The 26,440-nt window shown below is 34.1% G+C and overlaps 4 protein-coding genes across 10 annotated transcripts; all 4 read left to right on the top strand.

Annotated features, from left to right (window-relative positions):
- Nucleotides 1-6,424: 6,424 nt before the first annotated feature.
- LOC111005264 (2,3-bisphosphoglycerate-dependent phosphoglycerate mutase 1) lies at nucleotides 6,425-9,918 on the top strand. 6 transcript variants are annotated; one of them, XM_088126368.1, is made up of 10 exons: nucleotides 6,426-6,555; nucleotides 7,033-7,111; nucleotides 7,229-7,295; nucleotides 7,412-7,626; nucleotides 8,074-8,192; nucleotides 8,273-8,429; nucleotides 8,502-8,603; nucleotides 8,708-8,827; nucleotides 9,392-9,452; nucleotides 9,721-9,918. In XM_088126368.1, exons 1-9 carry the CDS (start codon nucleotides 6,497-6,499, stop codon nucleotides 9,434-9,436), a joined length of 963 nt encoding a protein of 320 aa, XP_087982494.1. In that variant the 5' UTR covers nucleotides 6,426-6,496; the 3' UTR covers nucleotides 9,437-9,452; nucleotides 9,721-9,918. The 6 variants fall into 6 exon arrangements, with proteins under 6 accessions (XP_087982449.1, XP_087982494.1, XP_087982409.1 ...); XM_088126339.1 differs by having other exon boundaries at nucleotides 6,428-6,555; nucleotides 7,403-7,626; XM_022276706.2 differs by having other exon boundaries at nucleotides 6,431-6,704; nucleotides 7,403-7,626.
- Nucleotides 9,919-10,562: 644 nt separating this feature from the next.
- Nucleotides 10,563-14,168, top strand: BST1 (DNAse I-like superfamily protein). Its single transcript, XM_022277381.2, has 10 exons — nucleotides 10,563-11,183; nucleotides 11,309-11,411; nucleotides 11,509-11,577; nucleotides 11,795-11,885; nucleotides 11,956-12,060; nucleotides 12,170-12,722; nucleotides 12,962-13,155; nucleotides 13,245-13,353; nucleotides 13,474-13,622; nucleotides 13,707-14,168. The coding sequence occupies exons 1-10, from the start codon at nucleotides 11,073-11,075 to the stop codon at nucleotides 13,927-13,929; spliced, it is 1,707 nt and encodes a 568-aa protein (XP_022133073.1). The 5' UTR covers nucleotides 10,563-11,072; the 3' UTR covers nucleotides 13,930-14,168.
- A 202-nt stretch (nucleotides 14,169-14,370) lies between these two features.
- LOC111005240 (uncharacterized) lies at nucleotides 14,371-17,540 on the top strand. 2 transcript variants are annotated; one of them, XM_022276670.2, is made up of 6 exons: nucleotides 14,371-14,698; nucleotides 14,907-15,813; nucleotides 15,901-15,954; nucleotides 16,043-16,221; nucleotides 16,575-16,668; nucleotides 17,162-17,540. In XM_022276670.2, the coding sequence occupies exons 2-5, from the start codon at nucleotides 15,072-15,074 to the stop codon at nucleotides 16,662-16,664; spliced, it is 1,065 nt and encodes a 354-aa protein (XP_022132362.1). In that variant the 5' UTR covers nucleotides 14,371-14,698; nucleotides 14,907-15,071; the 3' UTR covers nucleotides 16,665-16,668; nucleotides 17,162-17,540. The 2 variants fall into 2 exon arrangements, with proteins under 2 accessions (XP_022132362.1, XP_022132361.1); XM_022276669.2 differs by lacking the exon at nucleotides 17,162-17,540 and having other exon boundaries at nucleotides 14,372-14,698; nucleotides 16,575-16,849.
- A 3,969-nt stretch (nucleotides 17,541-21,509) lies between these two features.
- LOC111005977 (Integrase-type DNA-binding superfamily protein) lies at nucleotides 21,510-23,289 on the top strand. The gene has a single exon (XM_022277705.2). It carries the CDS (start codon nucleotides 22,017-22,019, stop codon nucleotides 23,010-23,012), a length of 996 nt encoding a protein of 331 aa, XP_022133397.2. The 5' UTR covers nucleotides 21,510-22,016; the 3' UTR covers nucleotides 23,013-23,289.
- Nucleotides 23,290-26,440: the final 3,151 nt, after the last annotated feature.

Below are 26,440 nucleotides of genomic sequence, written 5' to 3'. Positions count from 1 at the left end.
CTCAACAACGACCGTTTGTTTCGTGTGAATCTAAGATTCTCGTGAGACGGGCATCTGGATTCCCACGTTTGTTTTGTGATAATGTAAGACCCGCGTATCCTAAGATGCCTATTTGGAAGGCATCCGAGTCGATTTGGATGCTCTTTTGAAACATGGGTTTCACATTTTTACCCTTTCGTTATTTTTTCATATATTTTTTATGTAAAAAAAAACTTCAATTAAACTATATAATATCTTCATTTACTTTTAATATTTGAAATGAATTATCAGGATCAATATCTATTATCTTAAATACATCATTTTAAAGCAACATTTTCTTAATGATCAGCTTACCTTTGATTTTTTTATTTTTAAAAGAATATAATTTGATAATATAATAAATGAATTTTACCCCATATAACATTAATTATATAATTGTATTTTTTAAAAAAATATTAAAGTTGAAAATGAAATATATATTCAATATTAATTACTTTTTAAAAAGTCTTATATTAATATGAATTCTACCCGAAAAGTGATAACATACAAAAATCAATATATTATATGGAATTAATATAAAAAACCTAAAATATTAAATTAATTTTAAGAAAATCTATTATATAAATGTAAATTATATTATATTAATATATAAATTATATGAATATTTGTTAGGGCATTTTTGGAACATTATTTAAATTTAGAATATTCTCATGAATAAATCCTGCCAAACAAACGTGGTTATCCAGATATTCTCGGACATATTTATATTTTTCTACGAAACAAACGTGGCTATCTAAAAATGTCGAAAATCTAAAATTCTAGACATCTAAAATTTCAGGTATGTGAAGACATGTCGCACATCTGCATCCCAAAAAAAACAATGGCCCGTTAAATCTTATTTTTCTTCTTTTAATCGTGCAATTGACGTGCGTTAATTATTATTTCCTACCATTCATTTTAATTTGGGAAATATGCGTTTTCAATCACCACCACTGCTCTCCCCCAAATTTGGTTTCTAACCAACAATTGCTTTACACGTCATATACATAATACTATGCGCATGGTAGGATAATGACGTGTGAATCTAAGAGAATGTTGTTGAAGACGACGTCGTTTTCGGTAAATTTAGTAGCGATTAGTGACTGGGATTAAGATTTAATTATTAATCAATAAAAAGAAATGTGGAAATAGGACAGGACAAGCGTGAACGAGAATGACAGAAGCAGACGAATCCAGGTTTAGAGATCGTAATGCAATTTAATTGGACCCCACGGCCGGACACATCATCTTAATAAAATATCAGAAAGGTCCCACGTGGCGACTGCTGATTCGATCGGAGATTCTTTCGTTACGACCTTTGCAAAACTATAGATTGCATCACAATCACTAATGATATCAGTTCTCTTTTCTTTTTTCTTTTTTTTTTTAGTACTAATGATATCAGCTATCACTTACCTATTATTTTAATCCCTGTTGGACAAAACACACCACTAAAGTTGCGTTACTTTAATTTTTTTAATAAATAAAAAAGTTCTGTTCAAATAATTTGCTCTTGCTCGGTATATTATTCAAGTTTAACCCAACATCATCCACCCATCAAAATAAGAATAAAAATAAGGACATTATTGAGACTTTGCTAAAATATATATACATATATATATATTAAAGAGTTGTCAAAATTTTAGTGAGTTCTAGAATACGAAAGAGTAAAAACAACATTTATTTAATTAATTGAGCGAACCAATTAGATCTTAATCATTTTATTTTTAAAATTAATTTCATCTCTATTTTTCTTTATTTTGTTATCCACTTTTAGTAACATTTTAATTTAAAATCAAATCAAATTTTGGAAAACTAACAAGTCAAATATAGTTTTTAAGAACTTTTTATGCTTTAAATTTAGTTAAGAATTTAAAGGTGATTTTAAAAAGGTAAAAAGCGTAATAAAGAAAATTTGAATAACAACACATCATTTTAAAAAATTTTAGAAAATTAGTAACAAAATTGTTATCAAAGCAGCCTTATCAAATTGTTTAATTTTTTATTCACGTTCCAACACTTATGTTCATTTATTGGCTTGAAAATAAAAAAATGAAAAGGAAATAACGTTACGATACAAATAAAAAGCCTTCTTTTCATTGGATCCAAAAAGTATAAGTTAATAAATTATATTTTTAACAATAAACTGGAAGGGATGAGCGGGAGTTAATCTAGACCTTTTTTCCCTTTAAAAAAAGTACAGTGGTTCAATTGTGACTCTTTTTTTTTTTTTTTGATAATTTTGTAAAAACGAAGAAAAATAGTAAGTAATAATAACAATAGAATTAGATGTCATGTTTTCTACCAACTCAAAAGTAAAGTGAGGAGAGGATCGGAGGGTGACGACAGTACTAGGAGGAGGGAGGAGGGAGGTCGTCTCACAACTAATAAGAAAAATATAGTTATTTTCAAATATATTAAGAAAGTAATGTATTAATTTTTATTAAAAAAACAGAAAATATTTTAAAAGAAGCAAGAACTTTGATCAAAGACATTTCTTAAGAATATGTTTTGATTGTTTTAACAAAGGGAAAAAAAAGATATGTTATGTGATTACTTAATATATATCTTTAATGTTATGTGTGGGATAAAAGGGAAGTTGGGCAACTGCAGTGCACACTCATTGGGGAGCTAAAAAAGCGCTTTACCCACTAATTATTGCCCTCCGCTTTTTCATTACAAATTTCACTACTCTAATTCATGTTTAAACCAAATATATAGATATTGTAACACGTTAGTTAAAAAAAAAAAAACTATCCTAATTCAGATTTTCTTTTTCTTTTTTATTCTTTTTAATTTTGAAATTTAATTAAAGTTTTTAAGATTATCCACCCTTAAATATGTTAGGAAATAATAGAAGCAAACTATTTTAAATAACTTAATTAAAAAAATAGACATAAAAAATTGCTATAAGTATAGAAATGGGCACAAATGTTATCTTTTCGATTATTTTTCCTCTTTGCTAATTTTGGTGTACACCAAATGAGCCTAATTTATGTGTGTTAGCGTTTTTCTTTTTTTATTTTTTTATTTCAAGTATATTTTTAAGATTTTGTTTCTACTTTTAGATTAAGAGATCAAAGGCATTAGGGAAGAAATATTAGACAAAACTGAGGTCATCCACCGAAAGCCTACATCCGTTGCGCCCTTTTAGATAAGTACATTACTAATGTTCAAGTCTACATTTTGTAAATAGTAATTCAAAGTTTTCTTGAGAATAATGGGAGAATTAAATGTCCAAGTATAAGATCATACGAATATTTCATAGTAGTAATTATTGATATTAGAGATTAGAGAATGTTACCGTATGTTCATGAAAGTAAAATAATATTTTAATTTAAATATTATTTTGGTCTATGGATTTTTAATTTTGACTTTTTTTTTTTTTCTGTTCTTATACTTGCAAAATGTTTCTTTTTTTTAGACACTACTTGTAAAATGTTTCTATTTGTCTATGTACTTTCAACTTTTATTCATTTTAGTCATTATATTTTCAAAACGATATAACGAAAATTGGTCGCAAGTATTGGGACCAAAATAAACGTTTTAAAAATATACAATGACCAAAATGAACAAAAGTCAAAAGTACGTGGATTAAAATAATATTTAAACCTAACCAATATTTTAAGATTTTTTTTGTCGGGGATTATTAATTTTTTGTGCTATTTATCTATGAATTTTGCATTTTTGCAATGCTAATCAATAAATCATATAACAAATAATTCTGTCACCATTACATAATTTAGTTTGGAGTTTAGAAAATATAAAAGAGATAGAATTAACCATTCTTAAATGTTTCAAACTTATTTTGAGAAAGATGAAAAGACAAGATACTCTTCCCTTAAACAAGAGAATAAAAGATGCCTAAGCATATTTTAATTCTTTTCCTTTAAAGTAAGGTAGAAGGGTAAAGAATACGATACTATAACTCTTACACACGAGAGAATAAAGATATCTACGTATAGTTCCAATTCGATTCTCCTAGATAAAAAGACGAAAACGAACAAAATAATTCAAATTCCTGATAACCTCCATAATTTTAGCTTATAGTTTAATAGAGCATCACTTTGAATGAAAATAAAAAAAAAAAATCCCCGCATTTAATTGCAACTTGCACTACAAATTGTATTACTATTTTTGAAATATGTTTTGAATTTTAAATAGTTTTTTTTAGTATTGAATTTTATATATTTATTCTGGAATTAAAATACTTTTAATCTTAAAAGTACAATAAAGTTTAAATTTTTGTCCATTGTTTTATTAAGATCAACCATTTAAATTTAAATTTTTGAAAAAAAAAAGTGAAAAATCTCCTTTAAAAATTGCTTCGCCAGAAAGAAATTAGTTCTTTCATGGTGTCAATTGAAACGTAATCGTCTTTAATTTTTACAAAAAAAGATTTATGTTACAAAATTCAAAAGAATTGAATGATTACATTGACTCGTATATTAAATAATGAAGTTTATTTTCTTTAACATTAATTAATTTCACTGTCGAAGTCAATTTTTTTTTTTATTTCACTGCTTTCGAAATTGTTTTTCCATTCCATCATTTTATAAAATCGTTGGAAGCTGTCTTTTAAATGATTAAACTACACTCAAATAAAAAAAAAAAAACAAAAGGAAAATAGGAGATGAACTATTAATTTTGTTCTCTAGAAACAGAGATTGAGAATAGTAAACACAAAATCCAGAGTCCAGACAAATTTTCCAATGTAACTAGAAATTTCTATAATATGCACCTTATATTTTGTCAAAAACTAACCTCAATTTATTGCAATAAACATCTCATTGGTGGCGGTTGATGCGTGAATTATACTCTCCCGATTCCTTCCCAGATTCGTACCAAACTTGATAATCAGGGAGCAGAGAGCCTGCAAAACCAATCAAACCTAAACTGATGTGACTCGTGTGACTCCAATGTCTAAGTTAGTAAGGAGAGTAGATGGATAATGGAGTTAGAGTGTAGAGGGTAAGGTGTTTTGGCTTACCTCTAGGTTTTGGCTCCCCCTTTCCTTTTAGAAGTCGAATTCTCATACATCTCAATATTCAGGTCTGCTCGTTCGTTGTGAGCTTTAGGTCAAATTGAGAATCAAGGCGGGATACTTCGAGTGGGATTGTGAAACGGTCGGGATGAACCGCTATAGTTCTCGGCCCCCGACGGCGAGGCTTGGTCGGTACCGAGCACTGCACGACGGCAACCACTGGTCGGCCAGAGGTCGGCCCAAGTGTCGGGTGCTGGCCCTCCTTTCCTGGTTCGTGTCTTCTCTCGGGTTTCCTCCGACCCCATCGCTTGGTTTATTCTTCTTTTATCTCCCCATAAGAGTGGCGAATTAAAAAAATTTATGTCTGTGATATAATTTACAAATATAATTTATATATTTTCATATTAAGTTGGATAAAATACAAACTTGGTCCTTAAACTTTCATATCTAATAGATTACTGAATTTTAAAGAGTGTCAAATTTTCGATTTTGTGTCTAATAAATCTTGGAACTTTAAAAATAGTCTAATGAGTTGTAGGGGTGTTCAAGGAACCCGACAACCCGAAGAACCCAACCCAACCCATAAGGATTGGGTTGGGTCGGGTCTCGGATTGACCCTTGAAAATCTCGGGTCAACCCGACCCGACCCGAGATTATAAGGTTTCTTTTTCTTTTTCATTTCATTAAATCTAAACCATTGATTTTAGGTTTCAATTCAATCCTCCCCTTTTGAATCTTTGATTCTCTCTCTATTCTAACATTTTCAATTTCATCTTCCTCTCCCCCATCTCTCTCTAAATAAGGTGTAAGCTTTTAATATCGTTGAATTAGGGCTTACATGTTGGTTTCAATTTGGATTTGGACTTGATAAACTTTGGATAATGTAAAATTTTAAAATTTGTATTAAATTATGACTTACATGTTGGTTTTAATTAGGATTTGAATTTGTGCTTAAATTAATATTTTGATTTTTCTATATTTTTTTGTCCATGTTATAAACAAAACAAAAGTAAATTAATTAATCAATTAAAAAAAAAGAACCCGGCGACCCAAACCAAATTTATTGGGTTGGGTTGGCCATCGTTTTACAACCCGACGGTTCCCACAAATTCCCAACCCGAAATTTGGGGTTGGTCCCAAAAATACCCCCAACCCGACCCAACCCAATCCGTGAACACCCCTGCATTGAGTTGAAGATATATTAGACATAGAATTAAAAATTTGGAAACCAATTAAACTAAAAATTAAAAATTTTAAGATTAATTAGACATTTTTCTAAATTTTATAACGATATAAGTTTAGAAAAAGGAGAATGAGATTTGTAGAAATTAAGATAACTATTTTTCTAGATAGATTTAAATAATTAAAAAAGAAAGATCTATAATTTCATTCAAAGTTGGGGGATCCGTGGGCCTACTTAGATACGCCGCTGCCTCCTATCATAATTCGTAGTTTTAGAATGGGTAATTTCGTCGACCCAACATAGTTTGTTTCATGATGGAGCAAACCCAAGATTTGCTCATCCCCCATAGCCGATTTCCTCAGTATAGTTTGTAAGTTTTGCCGTTCAACCTTCTCCAAAATCTGCAGATGTTCATGCCTTCGTATTCGGGATCAATTTCATTTCTTAATAATACCATTCTATTTTCCTGGGCTACCTTTGCTTCTCTGCCTCCGGAAAATCGGATCCCCAACTCGCTACGTGAGTCCGATCGCATATCTACTCTTCTTTCGTATGCAAAATGGCTGTATTCTCTACCTTCTCCTTGATTCTTTTTCTAATTTGGGTCTTTACTACATTTTCTGCTTATCCTCTGCTTTACATTACATTCTTCTATCACTTTCAAATGTTTTTCTCCCTGAAACTTCGTTTTTCAGCTGTTTCTCTTTCTGGCGTGTGTGACACTGCAATTCCCGATAGCAATGCGAACCCGTGTCCAGATTTTTTCTAATTACATGATTTTCATTTGACGTTAACTCTGATATGATATCAATTCCAGTATTTGATTATTTGTATTCTGGGTTAGCAGCATGACTTCTTCCGGGCTTCACGAGTTTAATGGAGCATTCCAACTTTATAATCATCCCAGTGATTCAAATCCTCTTAAGGTCTATATGAACTCTCTACCCTTTATCCGAAAGGTTGCTTTTGATGTTCGGTTGTTTGGAAGAGGGATTTGTGGTATCAGAAAATGCAGTCATTCTATTATTTCTGCAACCCCACAGGCTTCAATCATGGACCATGTTGCACATAATTCACATTTGAGTAGCGATGATTCGAAGATGCCATCAAGTAAGTCTGATCACATATCATATCACGAACAGTGGCTTCTAATCTTTTACTGGAGCGCCTAGGAGACTGCATTTCTTTGTAATGTCAATACACTTTTGTCTTTTAAGTTGAAACAGCTCTGATACTAATGCGACACGGCGAGTCAATGTGGAATGAGAAGAATTTATTCACTGGCTCTGTTGATGTGCCTTTAACAAGGAGAGGTGTAGAGGAAGCAGTTGAAGCTGGTAAGAGGATTAGCAACATACCTATAGATGTTGTCTATACTTCGGCATTAATTCGTGCACAGATGACAGCTGTGCTTGCTTTGACTCAACATCGCTGCAAAAAGGTATATTGTGTCATGTTTTTTGGTTCTCGCATCTTGAAAATTGGATAGGTTTTGATTAGCTTCTAGACTTGTAGTCCTAACTTTGATGAATTCAGAACTCCATACTAGTTGCTCAAGATGGTAATAAGTTTGTAAAAGAGGAGGGAGCATCTGAAAATTCCTTTCCTCACCCAAAAATTGGATGAGAAGACTTTGCTGTTTAGGATACAGAGTTCAAACTAATATTTATAGTGGAAGAAAACTATATAATGACTCTTGGGAGATTAATACAAGTTTGTTTTAAAGCATATGGTAGGTAAAAACTATTATTTCTTCAAATCAAAAGAAATATTGGTAATAATAAACTTCACCCCAAAAGCTGAATTAGAGTTTTGATTAGTATTTTTTTAACATTCCATAATTTACAGGCAAGAGATGTTTCAAATTTAGACCAACTTATGATTTCAGGTGCCTATCATTATGCATAATCGTAATAAACAGGCAGAGACATGGAGTCAAATTTACAGTGATGAGGCTAAAAAGCATTCATTTCCGATTATTAGAGCTTGGCAATTGAATGAAAGAATGTACTTTCTCTTTTCATGCTGATCTACACAATTCTTCTACCTGAACACAAGATTAGTTATTTTGATGCACGATAATATAGGTATGGTGGGCTACAAGGACTGAATAAACAGGAGATAGCCGAAAGATACGGTAAAGAGCAAGTGCGTGAATGGCGCCGGAGTTACGATATTCCTCCTCCTGAGGGTGAGAGCTTGCAAATGTGCTCAGAAAGGGCAGTTGGATATTTTAAAGAACATGTAAGCAGTTTCGTACTCTTGGTCCAATTATCTGAATTGGCATAGATTCTCACAAGGCTGAAGGAATTGCAGATTGAACCACAGCTGCAATCTGGGAAGCATGTTATGGTTGCAGCCCATGCTAACTCACTAAGGACTATTATCACGTATCTAGAAAAATTGACTTCTCGTGAGGTAGAAACCGCATTATCCTACATGTTTTTCATCAGTGTTCTTGTCGTTAGATTCTGGCAATGTAGCTAATAGATGAACGGTGATTTACTGTTTCTGGGACGTAGTTAATTGGCTTGGAATTATCAACTGGGGTGCCATTGCTTTACATATACAAGGAGGGAATGTATATGAAACGAGGGAGTCCCATTGGTCCTGGCGAAGCTAGTGTTTATGCATTAACCAGGGTAAGGCGATTCTTCTACCTTTCCATGACCTCATGTGTTTTAATCACTGATATCTTGATATTTACTCGTACAACCCCAAGAGTCGTTTCAATTATTGGCTTATTGCTTTCTTGCTCATTTATTCGGAGTAATGAAAATGGAGGAAAGAACAAGCCGTTGCTGCTTTGGTCTCTGAGGGGGAAAATGTCCATAGCATAATTAGGGTCATTGATCAAATGTTGACATTGATAGCATAGAAGTTCAGTGATTAGTGGTTAAAATAGAACAGAATTCAGACCATATACGGAAAATTTCGAAACCTCAAACTGACTTTGTATTGATCTGCAATGCAAATGTTCATCTGCAATTGGCTGACATTTCTGTTCTCAGACTCTTAAGATTGCTGCAAGACAATAATGGATTTGATCCTAATACGAAACCTGCATTCCTATATCCAAATGAGTCCTTAACTGATCGAGAAGTTTATCCTTAACCATCTTGGTCTTGGCTTGGGTGTCAACCTTAATCAATTATAGAAGGAATAAGCAGAGAACTGCTAATTTTTCTCTGCTATATTTTGTGCAGAATTTAGCACTTTACAGGCAAAAGTTGGACGAGATGTCAAGCTGAACTTTTTGGAATTCGGGTATGAAGGTTTTGACTTGTTATATTATGACTATACTGATCAAGTGTGATTTTTCCGAAGGCTTAAATTAAACAAAATTACTGCTTATTTATTATTTCAAATGAACTAGGAAACTGGTCGAATTACAGACACTTGCTTCTTGTTATTCTTAAACTACTAGACCGTTTAAACTAATTAATTACGCATTATTTGTTGCTTGTAAATGGTTCAATGGGATAGTGTGATCTCTGTTAAATTCCTCAGTGATGTTGTTGGAGGTTATCTGCAGCTGGTTCAATCACTTGCTGAAAAGACAGGGAGAGGATGAAGAGGAAATACTTCTCACTCAGAAGCCAGAAGCCATAGATATAAATTTCTATTGTTTTAGAATGCAAGGTCATAATCTATTGGAACTTCGTGCGCATGATTGTAATTGTTCACTTCTATTATGAAGCAGATTAATCAAAGTATGATTGTTAAGTTTCTAGTAGTATTTGCCTTCTTTTTTTTTTTTTAAATTATAGTTTAGACAAGCTACTAAACTACCTCTAGATTATGTGATTGAGATTTTGTTGAATACAATTATGTGATTGATTACAAAACATTGTTGAATTTATTGACAATGTTAAATTGTTTAAATCGGCCAAGTTAAAAATAAAAACTATCACACTTATTATTGTTTATAAAAAACTAGTAAACTAGCTTCGATGAATTATACGCTGGTTAGTACTTAGTTCAACATTTTAATGAATTAACGTGTTCGAAAATAGTTCAATTATTAATTTCAATTAATTGAGATAGACAAAGTAGTCATCATTGATGGCTCAATTGATAATGTCGAGTAAATTTGAACATCTTTAATTCGCTCTAGAAGGAAAAATGCTGATGATCAGACATTTGATGAATACTGTAAGTAGTAATGTTTAGTAATGATTTTGTAGCAACTGAAATTTATTTTATTAATTGAGTCTTCACGTAAGGATCGTCAATTTATGATATTTCCATGCTATAACATTGAAGGAGAAAGAACAAACTTTCTTTTTTTTTTTTGTCTTTTGTTTTTTTTGTTTAGTACGACAAGGACAATTTAAAAGTATTTAAGAGCAGATACAAGTTCATACAATTTTATCATTCATCATATTAAATATTCCCAAAATATGTGTCTTCCTTAAAACACAATTTGGCATGTTCTTTAATGAAAAATATATATGTAAGAATTGATGAGATGCGGATGACAAGGACTTTGTGCTATGAACTGCAACTTCTAACCGTTTTCATCCCTTTAATCCTAATAATCTCCGAAAGCTTTGGCGCCAATATCTCACCCCACAAAACTGAAACCAAAGAGGGAAAAGAAAATTAATCACTTCTCAAACACAACCTCGAAAATTATTCTCCTTTTTTTTTTTTTTTTTTTTTTGTCTTTCGAAGAAATTGCCCAAAAAAAAGAAACGTCGAAGCAAGGCCAGATAAAGACTCCACCTTTGAATTGAATCTGGGTCGGGTCGGATTCGTTGAGATTCTCCGGCAAGATTATTAGTTATTAGTTTGGCGACTATTTTTGTGGTGCCTTCTTTCGCCATTCTTCCAAAAAAGTTCGCGAATTGAATGCATTGGAATTTCGGGTTATTGAACGAATGAATGTCGTCGAACTATGCCACGGCCTCCAAGGCCAATTACGCCGCCGCGCATGATACCGTGTCTCCCGTCGCCTCCCCGGACAACTCCGTCAAGAGCGAAAAGAAAAAACGGGTACTAATTACCTCTTCCTTTTCTTCTTCCTCAAATTTTCTGTTTGTGTTTTTGCAATTTTCATGTGTTTGATTGGATGTCTTGTTTTTCTTCCATTAATGCATATCATCATGGGACGACGTTAGTTTGTTATTCCAAAGATCTTCAGTTCAAAGAGAACCGAGAGGCTAAATTCGGACGAGGAATTGTTTAAATTAGCAGATGGGGAAGGCAGCGATGTTGATCTTGGTATCTTTCAGGCATCACCTCTGAAAATTAATCACAATTATTATTATTTGTTAATTAAATTCATACGTTCTTTCCCGTTTTAATGTCATCATGAAAGGGAAAGGAATTGCGTCAAGAAGAAAAGCTTTCATGGAGTCATCCCCCGTTATCAGAAAAAGCTTCTCAGGTCTGTAATGTGTGGTTTTTGCATAGGACACGTATCCACGAATTAACAGAGATTTGATCAGCCTTGTTGGTTTTTATATTATTATTTTGGTAGTTTACCTAACAGCAATCATTATTTGGTTAGTGTGAAGAAATTTGCATCCCAAACAGATAAGAGTTTAATTAATGAAAGGAAATATTAGTTTTGATTATTTTGTAACTGGACTTGGCTTCTTCAGAAAGACAGACAAGTGCGGGAATCCAAAGCTTAAACCTGTCCAACTTCGAGCCATCGTCTATGACACCTCCAAATGAGATCAAGAACTTCCGGTACGTGGCGTGCACCATCTTTGGTTGTTAATTTGATCTGGAGTCAATAAAAATCTGTGTTTGGGTGCAGGGTTTTCGTAGCGACCTGGAATGTGGGAGGCAAAACTCCCAACAATGGCATTGACCTCGAAGATTTCCTACAAGTGGAAGGCTCCGCAGACATTTATGTGATTGGGTCAGCACTAAAAAATGGAAATTAAATGATTTTGATTTTGAATTTCATCTCTTATTGACAATAAAAAGAGTGGTCAGTACCAATGAGATCGTTATAAATTGAATTATAGGTTCCAGGAAATAGTTCCTCTGAATGCGGGAAACGTGCTGGTTTTGGAAGACAACGAACCCGCAGCGAAATGGCTGGCGCTAATAAGCCAAGCCATAAACAAGCCGGAGAAGGGGTCCATTTTCGGGGGTTGTGATTATAAAATGTCGAAGGATTCAAAGACGCTTTCTTTCTTCCAAAAGCCATCACTGAAAATGCTGAGCAGGAACCTGAGGCCGGTGGATTGCAGTCTTCTGAAGGCGTGCAACTGCCCCATCGAATTGGGATCGCGGGAGAGACGGCTGAGGAAGCTGAACGACGACCACACGGGCGATATGGACTCCATAATGTCTCCACATGGAAGCAGCTTCATGATGGATCAGTTCATTTCCATTTCGGAGCTGGCTTCCTCAAGATCAGCGGAAGGGGAGATGATGAAGTACAAGCTCATTTCCAGCAAGCAGATGGTCGGCTTGTTCCTCTCGGTTTGGGCTCGTAAGGAGCTCGTCCCTCATATTGGTCATCTCCGAGTCTCCACCGTCGGAAGAGGAATAATGGGTTGCCTCGGAAACAAGGTTTCATATCCATTACAATTACAAATCATCCTCTCTTGAAAATACTTCTCTCCTTGTTAGCAACTTCCTCTTTACCGTTATTAGATATTTGACTGCTCGATAGTTTTAGAAAAAAAAATTAAAAATATAATGAACTGTCAAATATTTAACGATGAGGAAACTAACTTATTATTTTCCTTATTCTCTTCCCGTCTCTCCTGGGTATTGCCAATTAAAGTTTTTATATTATTATTTTTCAGGGATGCATATCAATTAGCATGTCAGTGCATGAGACAAGCTTTTGCTTCGTTTGCAGCCACTTGGCATCCGGTGAGAAGGAAGGGGACGAGCTCAAAAGAAATGCAGATGCAGCCGAGATTCTCAAGAGCACGCAGTTCACCAAGATTTGCAAGAAGCCCAATCGGCGAGCCCCGGAGAGAATTATGGATCATGAGTAATTAAATTACTATTATTCTCCGTCTATTTGTAATTTGTTGAGTAAGTTTATGGTGCTGATCGTTTGAATTTGGTTGTGAAATGAAGCCGGATAATATGGCTCGGAGACTTGAATTACCGGGTGTCTTTGAGCTACGAGGATACGAGGAATTTACTGGAGGACAATGACTGGGACAGGATCCTACTCAAGGATCAGGTTATAAATCAACTAAATTAAATGGGTTGTTGTTTGTGGTGAATTTTGGTAATTTAAAGTGAAAAATGGAGGAGCTAATTAGTTAAAACTAAAAGGGCTTTAAAATTGGCGTGCATGCAGTTGAATGTAGAGAGAGAAGCAGGGAGAGTTTTCTGTGGGTTCAGCGAAGGACGGATCCAATTTGCACCCACTTACAAGTATTCCCAAAACTCGGACTCATACGCCGGAGACACCGTCAAATCCAAGAAAAAACGCCGAACTCCAGCATGGTACGGATCAACTGGACTACACAGATATGAAAAATACTTCAGTCTGGACTGGTGAGTAACTATATATCTATATTGTTTTTGCAGGTGCGATAGAATATTGTGGCGGGGGAATGGGATGGAACAACTGTGTTACGTTCGAGGGGAATCGAGGTTTTCGGATCACAGGCCGGTTTGTGGAATGTTTTCTGTAGCTGTGGAATTGAGAAACAGAAGCAACAGGTTTAGAAAGGGATACTCATGTGCAGCTCCCAGGCTCCAATTTGAGGATTGTGTAATACCAAAAAGGCATAGCTTCTACGAGTTCTAATCCCATACTCTTTTATAGCTTTAAAAATTTGTATATTTTCTTTTTCCTTTTAGATGAAAAAAAGGGAGAGTAAGCTAAGCTATACCACACCCTAATTTTCAACCAACAATTTCAAAACAAGATATAGCACTTTTAGCTGCACATTCACGGCTAATTGTTTTTTTTTTTCCTTCTTGAATCATACTCCTCCATCTATATTCTATCGAATCTCGCTAATATTTACTTTTTGTTCCAGAACAATGATAAAGTTAATAATCATGGATTTAAACAATCTGCTAGTTGTGTGTATGTATTCTTGAAAATCATTGTAATTGTGTATTGGTTTGTGTAGATCTGTTAATTAATAACAAATTTTAATTTGCAAATTAAATGGGCGCGATATAAAGTTAGAATTTGCGCTTATCGTAATAAGATTAAGAAAAGATAAAATTGTAACAAATTGAACCGGTTAGAGAGAGTTTGGAGGGAGCGCGAGCGCGAGGGCATTAAAGAGATGCCGGGAAAGCGCGCCACCAATAATGCGGCAACATTTTAAATCGGAAACGCGGGCCCTGCATCCGATTTACACGATTCGCGCTTCTTCTTTACTTCACTCTCTCTCTCTCTATATATATACACAAATTAAAGGGGGAAAATAAAGAGGGAGGCATTATCATTTCCTCCGTTTTCCTGAGGAGAAGCCGCTCTTCGATTCTTCTAATTTGGGATTCTTCCCTCTCTACGCTTTAACCAAATCGAAATTAAATCTCCTTCACCTTCTCTTCTCCAGGTTAGTATCTGAATCTCCGCTTCCCTGAGTTTTACATTCCTGCGGCTTTCTTCCTTGTCTCGGCGACGAATGTGAATTTTTCTAGGGTTACTGTGTTATTTTACGCTTATAATTAGTTCTTTCGTGGTTTTCGATTTCTTCTTTTACTTTGTTTTCGTTGTGTCGGGTTGTTTATGTCACTGTGCTTGCTCGTCTTTTACTTTTTCAGAATCTTGCGAAATTGGGGTTTCTGTGATTTCGCTTTGTACCAAGTAGGATTTGAACTAGATGATTTAGGATTTGTTTCCATCCGAGTAATTGGGATTTGTGGTCGAGAAAGGTGGATAACTTAGATTAGTCGATCAGATTAGAGCCCCCCTGCCTGAGTCCGACAATGCGGGAAGATAACATTGAGGATGTGTTAGACCACAATCGGACGGTTCTTGGAAACCTGACCAATCGTCCGCTTAAACGGAAGATTTCGTCAATTTTGAATGATTCCGGGGTCAAATCTAGGGATGATTGCAGCAAAACCTTGGACGGTAAAGACGAAGAGTCCAGATTCCCGAAGCATGAGCGTCTAAAAGCAGCGAAATTTGTCAAGGAGAATTGTAATCGTTCATCTGGAGAAGTCTGTTCTACAATGGCTCTTCCTAGGTTTGATAAGGAGCAGGAATCTGATTGCTCTCCTGCTTCCAGCGAAGCTGATACTGCTTTGTCTTATGTACTTAAAGAAACTGTGCAGTGTAGTTTGTTGAATGATGAAGTACGTCTTATTCAAGAGGACAAACAGAGAGTTACAGACAGTGAAGCACTGGGAGTTCCTTCCTTGTCCACTTCTGTAGTCCCTACATGTCCTGAGGACAGTAAGAAAGATTGCTCTGGAATTATGCAAATCAATGCGGACAATGAAGAAGCAATTGATCATGTTTTAAGGAATGACGAAAAGGATATTGGTATTTGCAAATTGGGCTCAAGCAACCATGGTTCCACTGAGTGGTCTAGGTTACCTATATCAGAGGGTTCCAAGTGTCTGGCACTGCAAAGGTGCTCAGGACTGAAGACTGATAATTGTGCTAATCAAGACATGTATGGCGACTTGCTTAAAACATGTTCTTGTTCATTCTGCTTGAAAGGTAATTAGAATGTCAGTTCCTTAGTTATTTGGCAGTTCTTGAATATTCATGTTCACCAAAACTAAATTGGTATACGTTTGTAATCAGCATCATACATTTGGTCAGACCTCCATTACCAGGACATTAAAGGAAGAATTTCGAGTAAGCTTTTCTTCCTTGTATAGTAACAAAGCCATTCTTCTTGAGTTATTCCCTCTTTTTGATAATCATGGTATTTTCGTTCCTTTAGCACTCAAGAAAAGCCAGAAAGATGCAAGCATCTTGGCTCAGAAAAGTAGCAAAGAGAAAGAGACTTGTCATGATCAAGGAATTTCTTCCAAATCAAAGCTAGAATTTGATCTCTGTGGTCAGTGGATTTCACTGTTTCGTCATATGGAAGATATGTTTGCTCAGGAAGGCAGCCAACTTGTAAGTGTGAATTTTTTTGTTCATCTATGAAATCTCTTTCCCGTTAGAAGTGTGTGCGTGTGTGTGTACCTGTGAATGGTGATCTTTTCAAGTAACCTTTTTATGAAGAAATGAAATTATATTATACTTCCATTGAAATGACCAATTTAGGGAAGAAGGGGACTGTGACATAAGTCTAAAAGAGCTTAATCAAATAGTAATTACAATTTACTGGTATTGTTGGCATGGATGGATCCACTAGATTAGGCTTGAAGCACATTCTTTTATGTTCCTGAATATCTACTTCTCCACATCCATTTATTTGAATCTTCGAAAGATTTAGCTGTGGTGAATCTTGTTTCTTTGCTCAACAGCAAACCAGTTTTGTTACCCTGAAAGATTTGAGGGAGGAATGCAAGATGAACTTGGAGATGCTTAATGGCATGCCTATGGAGAAGCATTAGCGTGGTATCTTTTTTCTGCCATTCTTTGTGGTTGTGGGCCGTGTGGTTGGTCACTTATGCTGTCCATATTTGTGCTTTGGAACTTCTCCTTCTGGTCTGGATAAGGGTAGCTGTATTATAAATTTGTAGTACATGTAAAATCATCCATTCTATTTCTGAATAACATTCTATCTTCATCCTTGCGACGCGGCTTTCCTGTATATTTTTAACTACTTTGAATGATATCAGGCAGTTAACTAGCTTATAAAATCTGATGGGATTAGGTGATATGATAGATATTTTTGGGTTGAACATTTCAAAATTTAATGAATATGTTCTCATTATGAATTGATGGGACTAGCCTTTTCACAAAAAAAAGCTCTACTGGAATCGATTGATGTTTATCATATCATTTAACTTGGTAAATCATGGCAAGTTATTCAGATATTGTTATGTTATTACGACATTAAGTAATATTTGTCAATGACCCTTTATTTATGTATTCATTATATTTACAGGATACACGACAGCCTTGAATTAGAGATATTTGGTGCATCTGCTAAACAATTCCTTATCGACATTAGTTTATTAAAAATGACAGGTAATTTGTTTGAACTTGTTCTTGTAAGATAGATGGCTATTGGGATTGACGTGGGGAAATTGAGTCTGCGTTTTAGGTAAGAGGGGTGTTTCAAATAACTTATTAGTTTGCTTGGATTGGTTCAAACAAATTGAACTTAGGTTATATAGGTTTATTAGGTCTTAAAAGTGGTTTAAGTTGAATTAAGTTGTATCAAATTTGTTATGAAATTTTATCTTTTCTAAAAAAAAAAGTTATATCAAATTTGTTATGAAAATATTTAGAAATTAATAATGTTATCTAATAATTAATAATGTTATTGTAATGTATATAGGCAATTACATTACAATAAAGTTATATTCAGTTGAGCATTTTCACTAGGCGATTAATGGATAGACATTATGAAGTCACTAAAACATGTAAGTTCTACTTCTTCATCCACTCACAAAAACAAGTTGTTTATATAATTACTTTTTATTAGCAAATAAAAGATAAATGTTGAGTAAGCTGGCATTTGCATTTGTTCTTACATGTGCTCCACATTCATTCTTATCGTCCCATAGTGGTTGATTTCCTTTGTTTTTGCCGATAAATGAGTTGACCATTTTCCCAAAGTCAACTTAGAAATTTTTAATATTATCCTCCATTCTCTTCTCCAACTCCACAATTTCTTTAATAAAACCATTGTCCATAATGTTAATATTTTAATTGCTCTCAATAAGCTTAGTGCGGTCCGGTGCGAGTTCTAATTGGCCATAGGTTTTTGGTCATTAGCTTTTTTGTTTTATTTTTATTTTAAATTTGTTGAATTTGACTCAATCCTAATGGTAACATTTTTTACTATTTCAAAGTTTTTCTAGTTTTTTAAGGTTTGCTTTGTCGTTTCCTCTTTAATTACCTTTTCCTTCAGGAAATCCAGTTATTTGTATAACACCTGATGGGACCATGTGCATTGTTCAGTTAGTAATATTTTAGTTTTTTTAATGTGAACAAATTTTTTTTTTCTTAATAAAATCCATTGCATGAATCATTTCAAACCACAACTTGAATCTTTTAGAAGTGACTCCAAAATTATTTAATGCGTTTGGTGGGATGAATTATGTTTTTGTTTTTTTTTGGTTTGAATGATGACCGTTTGTTTAGATTTTATCCTTTTAAATGACAATGTTGTTTCGCTAACAAATTTGATAATTTTGATTGTTTGTGACGTAGTTTTTACTTCAATTTTGAGAAGGAACTGAGAGTTTATTTTATAGGGCAGTTCAATTATTATATATAAAACTTAGATCTCCATTCTTACCTTTTTTCAAAAATGATTCATATAATAACAAATGAAATCAATATCAGTGAGTTGTCACATTTTGATTTTAAATGTATGGAATGCGAGAGAGGAGGAAGTTTCCTGTCATTTCCCTATTGATTTAAAAATAATAATAGGTAAAAAAAAAAGCTCCAACAGCCAAGTTGACTCTTGATTTGGAAATTGCCTCTTCTACAAATTGGCTTGTGGAAAAAACCTTTGGAAAGAGGATGAGATTGATCTTTCCAAGTTCGAGTTGATGTACTTATCCATCAAATATGTTGTTGGAAAGTTTTACTTTTCTGTATCCATCGCTTAAATAAATCTTGTAAAATCCTCCAGTTTATTTTCAAAATAAGTTATAATACCATAAATAAATATTAATCTTATATTATATTAAAATAAGAAAAACATTGATTTTTCATTCCAACATGTAACAATTTTCATTTTAAACTTGCAAGGACCTTAAACTTATATGAGTATTGTGATTTTTATCATCTATTTAATTTTTGCTAATTCACCCACTATTTTTTTTAAATCACCAATTAAATGAAAAGTCTACTTTATGAAAAATTAAATTTGATTAATGCACAAAATTGATGGTTAAATAATTGTGCCAAAACTAGCCATATATGTTTTATAAGTTATTGAACAAATACAATAATACTCTTTTTTTAACAGATTTACCAAACTGGAAAAATTTACCAGATGGTAAAAATTATCACAATATTTAAAGATTGAGATGAAGGTTACAACACTAATCAAGCTTAAGGTATAATTTGATGAAATTAAATGTTTTAGGATAAAAATAGATACAATAAACCAAATTCAAAGGTTTTTCAAAAAAAAAAAATAAAATAAAATAAAAAATAAACCAAATTCAAAGAAAAAAAATGATACTTTCTGTAAGAAAAAAAAAGGTATTATTATATGGTTAAATTATACTTTTTAAATAAAGTGAAATTTTGTATATTTTAATTGAAAAGAAATGTTGAATTTGTGGGAATCTAATTATTTATTTATTTTAAAATGTAATGGAAATTGGAGGTGTGTGTTATATGGATGGGATGGGGAGAATTTTGTTGAGAAGTTTGAAGGGTAAAATCAGCCCTATCATATCAGTAGCATCATCTTCAGCTAGATGCAAAAACCAACCAGCCTTCACTTTCACTGTTTCACTTTCTATTTAACAGAAATAAAAAGTAAAGGTTTGGGAATTTGATTTTTGAATTGGAAAGCTCATTGATTTGCGCAAGAAAGGCTAAAATGGCCCTTCAGGATCAGGCAGGACTGCCTTTTCCTCTCTCTCTCTCTCTCTCTCTCTCTCTCTCTCTCTCTCTCTCTCTCATTTTGAGGCTGAATTCAGATTCCAAATAAATAAAAAAAGAAAACATCCCCCAATTCAACTTCTCTCTCTGCCGCGCCGCAATTGACCATTCCTGTCCTTTTCGCATTTGTCCTTACTGCCCACATCCCCAACCTTCCGCCAATAAATATTTTTCAATCCATTTTCCGTTTATTCTCAATTTTAATATTGTTGAGTGCTAGTCACAAATTTTTATTATTAATTTTTTTCAATTCCAGCATACCTCTTGAACTATGGATAAAATATTCACTCTTATTTCAAATATTGATAGTTATCGTTGATGTCGAAAATCAGAGAGATTCACGTGTCTTTCGAAAGACTGATCGTTGAATAAATGAGCTCGCAACAATGAATGTTGTGCGGTGTCTCGCCTAATATTCTTCGACGATCGAGTTAGTAATCACATACGATAAGTTTCTTAGTATATTTTCATTTACCTTGTAGTAGTTGTGGTATTCCATTCCTTTTATAGGTGTTGGAGCCAATCAGGGAGGACGCCGTACATGCGGTGTGGTAGGGTCCACTTACGTACGAGCTCTAACTGGTCATTAAGGGACATTCTTGGCACATGGTAACACTCTGTTGCTTGCCACACTAACCTGCTATATCAGCAGGATGTGCTGCATTCATCTTGCATTTTTTCAAAAACTAGCATTGCTCTAGGTTTGGTTTGGTTCTCACTGTCATATGTTGCTATTCGAGCCTCACACATTTCTTGTTCACCTCTCACCCTCAACCGTTATATCTATACTTCTATAATTATTCACCTAAAAGCACATAATAATATATAATTTTCACACTACATTTATAATGTTATATTAGAAAACATCTTATTTCTACTGTAAATCGTAGTTGAATTTTGATTGATTTATTTAACCACAATTTTTTAAACATGTATATCTTATATAACATAGTTAGTAATTTAGAATTCAACTTGATAGAATTAAAACTGACTAATTCTACTTTAAAAATAATACTAGTTAAGATTTAATTATTGTCAAATTCCTACATTTTTTTTACTCAAGAATTTATTAATATTTGATTATTTAAAATTTACGTAGGAGACACGATATACATAGAATTTAAATTTTACATTTAAAAATAATAGCTGATCTGCATAATGGAACTCAACTTCAATTACTTTAATGATAATAATGAATAGTGTTACGCGTAAACTAAGTTGGGCTGGTAACTTGGTATGGATAAAAACAATATGTAATTGTTTAATTTAATATGTAGGAGAGCATCATTCTCCATCAATTACAATATGCAATGTAAAATTTAATATGCGATTCACATTATTGACGTAAATTTAATCGAATGAGACGATGAGAAATTGATGCGATAGGATAAGGAATAAGAAAATGACGTGGCTGCGCGTGCGAGGTGCATAGAACTGTGCATCGGCAAAATACAATTAACTGAAATTTCCCAAGTGGGCCATAGCCAAGTGTATGCCACGTGGCAGTAGTTCATTGGGGAGCCCACTCGAATCATGTTATCTTGAAGTTGACGACAAAATGGAGAATTACTTTACTGGACGAAAATGTGGTTGGAGAGAGGAAAATGGTGGCTCTATGAGAGAGAAACGGCCACGATTTGGGGTTATATAAACACACAGCAGCCCACGAGAATGTGCAAGCCGAACTTGGAATTGCGCACAACAGCGATCCAAAGAGGGGAAACAAATTTCTCCTCTTTTTTCTATTTTCTGCAATTATTCTCATCTTTTGTTCAATTACGCTCCCATTCCCCCCCTTCTGATTTCTCCCCGTTTCCTCAGTTCCCTTTCTGTCATCCTCTGTCTTTCAAACGATTAAGATTTTGGGTTTTTTCTGTTTCTTCTTTGGATTTAATCTTACATTTTGTGGCATAGACCCGGAAGACTGGTTCTTGGAAGTCGGTGATTCAGAATAGAGATCAAGATTTCTCTTTTTCCTTGGTAAATATTTTCAGTTTTCTTCCCTTTTTTTTTTTTGGATCGACTTCGAGGGTGTTTTTTCAGTCCCTCTGGTTGGTTACTGAAGTTTCTTATTCGTGGAAAGAAACTTGTTTTCTCAGTACAATTTTCTTGTTTTGCGATCTTTTTATTGGTTTTGGTATAAATCTTACGTTTGTTGACGAGACATGGCAGCAGCTATAGATGTTTACAGTGGAATTTCGACGCCGGGTTACTCTTCCGATCCGTTTAGTGAAGAATTAATGAAAGCGCTTCAACCTTTTATGAAAAGTGTTATCTCAACTTCTTCTTCTTCTTCTTCTTCTTCTTCTTCTTCTGCTTATTCTCCAGCTTCTTCTCAGCCTGAATTGAGCCCTGATTTTTGCTCCCCGTCGAGCACCCGCTTGTTTTCTCAAGGGTTCTCGAGTATTGAACAAATGGGTCTTGAGCAATCAGGTCCAATCGGGCTAAACAATCTCACTTCTTCTCAGATTCTCCAAATTCAAGCTCAAATCCAAATACCCCCACAAAGCATGCCTTCCTTCTCTGCCGCTCAGATTTCTTCCCAATACCATAACTTCCTTGCCCCAAAATCCATCCCCATGAAGCACGTGGGCTCTCCGCCCAAGCCCACCAAGCTCTACAGAGGAGTCCGGCAGCGCCACTGGGGAAAATGGGTGGCCGAAATCAGACTCCCCAAGAACCGCACCAGACTCTGGCTCGGCACTTTCGACACGGCGGAGGAGGCAGCTTTAGCCTATGATAAAGCTGCTTACAAGCTCCGTGGAGATTTTGCCAGGCTCAATTTCCCACATCTCAAGCACCAATTCGGAGACTTCAAACCCCTTCACCCTTCTGTAGACGCCAAGCTTCAAGCAATTTGTCAGAGCTTGAAACAGGGGAAAACAGAGCAGCTCTGTTCCGTGGCCGATGAAAAACTGACGACTCCACCTGAATTGGAATTGAAAACCGAAGTGGAGACTTCTCCATCCTCTTCATCCTCATCGTCGTCTCCTTCACGGTCTGAAGATTACTCCACGGGATCATCCCCTGAGTCGAGTATTAGCTTCTTGGATTTCTCAGATTATCAGTGGGGTGAAGGAGAAGCCTTTGGATTGGAAAAGTATCCTTCGGTTGAAATAGATTGGGCAGCTCTGAGTCAGCTGGCTGAATCGGAGTGTTAATTAGTATGTAATTTGTGTTTTGAATTGTGTCCAGTTGTTGCAAGATTCTGCAATGGAATTTTAGGCATTTGCAGAGGTCTTGTGTAGTGAAAGAGTCTTTAAGGGATTATGCAGTTTTGTTGTCTGTAATGGGTGTCTTCCATCGTGGTCTGCAGGTTCTTTTTTCTTCCTTTGCATGGCCATTTTGGTTATGGGTCTTTTTTTCCTTCTTTTACTTAAATGTTTTGGAGTACTTTTTGTAAGTTAATGTAATTAAGTACTTTGTGTTTTAATACTATATGTGTCTTGTAGTCTCTTTCCAGATATGATTTGGTTCAGAGATGGTGTTTTTTGTTTCTGTTCGTAATTTTCTTGTTTTGAAGAGTGATTTGGAGTGTTTAACAATTCAGAAACTCATTCTTGGAACGTTTCAATGTTTAGTATTTACATGCAGTACGAGCAGAAGATTGTCAAATTGGAAAACAGGAGTTTTAAGTAACATTAGAAGTAGTCCATTTGCAAATATAGCAACCATTCTTTTTTATTTGTAAATATAGCCAAAAAAAAGAGTCGACTCTACCTTAAAATGGGCGGTTTTCTAAAAATGAGAGAAATACTAACTTGATAACTATCAAATATATAAATTATATTATTGATATAGGTTCACATTTAAAATATTAGTTACTATACAAAAAGAAGATTTATAATGATATAAAGTATATCGATTTTTAGAAATAACGAATGTGAAATAAGAAATAAAGAAAAAAAAAAACAATATGATTTTAAAATTTTTTAACACTTTTACAAAATAAAAAAAAAATTGCTGCTTGATAAATATTTTTGCTACACCCATTTTAAAAAGAGTAGTTAAACATCTTATGTTTTGATGTGAAAATAATATTTAGAGACTTGAATCAATTATATTCCAGATAGCGTTGAATGATAGTTTCATAAAATCTATACTGAAAGGAAGTTGGAAGAGTTTTATAATACTAAGCGAAAGAGTTAAATTTGAGTGGAAGGAATTTAAGTCTTGAACAGGTTTTTGAACTGATATGTATATGATACAAGTTAGTAAGTTGAAGGGTGGATGAAGTTATAATTTGAAAATGAGAGAGTAAAATTATTGTAAGGCATAATTAGGGAGTGATTAAATATGAGATAAGGGAATTTATTATGGGGTGGGAGGCAGTCCAGTTGGATTTGGATGCATCCATTATGTTTGAAATGAAAACGAAATATTCTTATTCCTCAGGTGACGCCAAAGACAAATTTGAGAGTCCCAAACAAAAAGACAAGTCCAATACTGAAAGGAAGAAAGAAAGAAAGAGAGAAAGGGAAGGAAATAAAATCAGTGGGCTCCCGAGACACTGATTACTAAAGAAACAAGAAAGAAAACAACGATATTAATCTGGAGAATCCTCTGATGGGTGAAACAAAAAGGTTAGTAAGAAAAGAGTGTATCGTGGCCATTCCTTTTGAAATGGATCTGTTGTGAATAATATCTCAAAATTTGATCATATTCCGGAATTAAAAGTAAAGCAAAGCAAAGCAGTGTGAAACTTGGATTGTAAAGATAATTATTGATGGGTTACAGAGAAAGGGGGAATTAAAATTCTAAATCCAAGTTGGAGTTGGAGTTGTGGGGGCATCCTACTTTACAGGTTGAACTGATGTGGCATTTGTGATTGCTTTCCAACTTCAAACTTCAAACTCCAAATTAAAGCTAAGCTAAGCCAAGCATCTAATTTCCTATCGCTATATATAAAGGAAGTAGAAGTTTGTAGGCCAATGTGAAGATTCCCCATCAACCAAATCCCTGCACATGGACACATATTTTTCTTTGAGTTTTATCTCTCTTTTACTTCTAATCATTTAATTTCTAAACTCTCAAATCTTAATATGAGTTGACGTAGGCCAATGAAAATTTTGAGTTAGATTCTCTAATACTATGGAGTGGGGCTTCGAACTAACGAACTTTAAATTGAAGATACACGTATTAATCAATTAAGTTAAGTTTAAGTTAGCATTCGCGTTCACATTCACAAGAGAAAAATAAAGAAAAATAATAATGGTTGTTTTATTGTCTATTTATTAGAAATAGTAACCTCTTAGAATGTGTATCTCATGGTTCGAATAGATTGAATCTACAAACTTTTGCAACTTCTACTTCATCTCTCACCTCGCGGTTCATGCAACTTTGTTCTAACTTGTTACATGTATTTTAGAATAAATACCAAAAGTTTTAAAATCTTACCATTTTCCCACCCAACTCCAAATTTTGGGAGGGCTAATCAACTTGTATCGTGTTCACATACAGTATGTTAATTTTTTAAGAACATTTTACAGAAATACCCAATCTAGAATTTTTAGTATATTAATAGTAAAGTTGAAAATTCTAAAAGACTAAGGATGAAATTCAGAAGCAACTAAAAAGTTAGAGACTATGATGTATATTAATCATAAATAGTACGTAACTTTCTAAGGGATGGTGTTCAGTTGACTTTATAATAAATATTAATGAGATCTAGGATTTATGTTGTCATAAGTTTGATATAATGTCGAGCTGAAAATCATTTCCAGGACGGGTAAGAGGCCGCAATGTGAACAGTTTAATCATAATTGGGCCCATAAGGAAATGATGGGCCAAACCCAACAAGTCGAAGAAACTAAGCCCAAAACATATTCAAAGCTCCCATGAAGCAGACCCGAAAAAGGGACAGCAATCAGCATCAACATCAACATCAAGCATAAGGATAGACTTTACAGTTTACTGTGCTGATTACGGAAGGACTTGAGTTTACCAACATGCCCAAATTATTACAAGAAAAAGAAAAAAATGTGTGGGCTTTTCTAGTAACTAACCCAAGCCTATTGCTTTTTTGACCTTTTACTTTACCCATTCTTAAGGGGATCACATCTCTGACCCCGAAAGATTACAGATTCAAAGTGGGTTTTAATTGGAGATTAGCCATCTGTGTGGGTTTTGTTTTGTTTTTTTTCTGTGAAGTTTAAGACTGTGCGGTGTGTGTTGTTTTGGTCTCTTTAGTCAGCTGCAACAAAGCAAGGCAAGGGAATGGCCACGCCACTTTCTATTTTAGAAACTAAATATCCAAATTATTGAGATGATTTTATGGATAAGGAAGGGCATGGGAGCCATTGTTAAGGTTTCGGCACAATTTTCAACTTCGCATGCGCACATTCAAATTTAGTCAACGTCACAATTTTACTTACCTACATATTTTCTTGGAAATTTTGTTCCTTCAAATTTAAAAATATCCAATTACATTTCTTCACTTTGGATCATGCTTCTTCTTTAATTACTCTATCTATCCTTTTGTTGGGAACAACATTCCAATAGATTAAAATTAGATGAGGTTAACACAATCAAAGAATGAGCTAAATATCCTATAAATGATTAAATTTATCATAATTCATCCGCTTAAGTT

This window comes from Momordica charantia (assembly GCF_013281855.1).
Source record: "Momordica charantia cultivar OHB3-1 chromosome 1 unlocalized genomic scaffold, Mcharantia_2.0 BLBB01000001.1, whole genome shotgun sequence".
Taxonomy (NCBI): Eukaryota; Viridiplantae; Streptophyta; class Magnoliopsida; order Cucurbitales; family Cucurbitaceae; genus Momordica; species Momordica charantia.
Note: the sequence above shows the minus strand (reverse complement) of the source record. Positions and strands in the feature narration are given on the sequence as shown.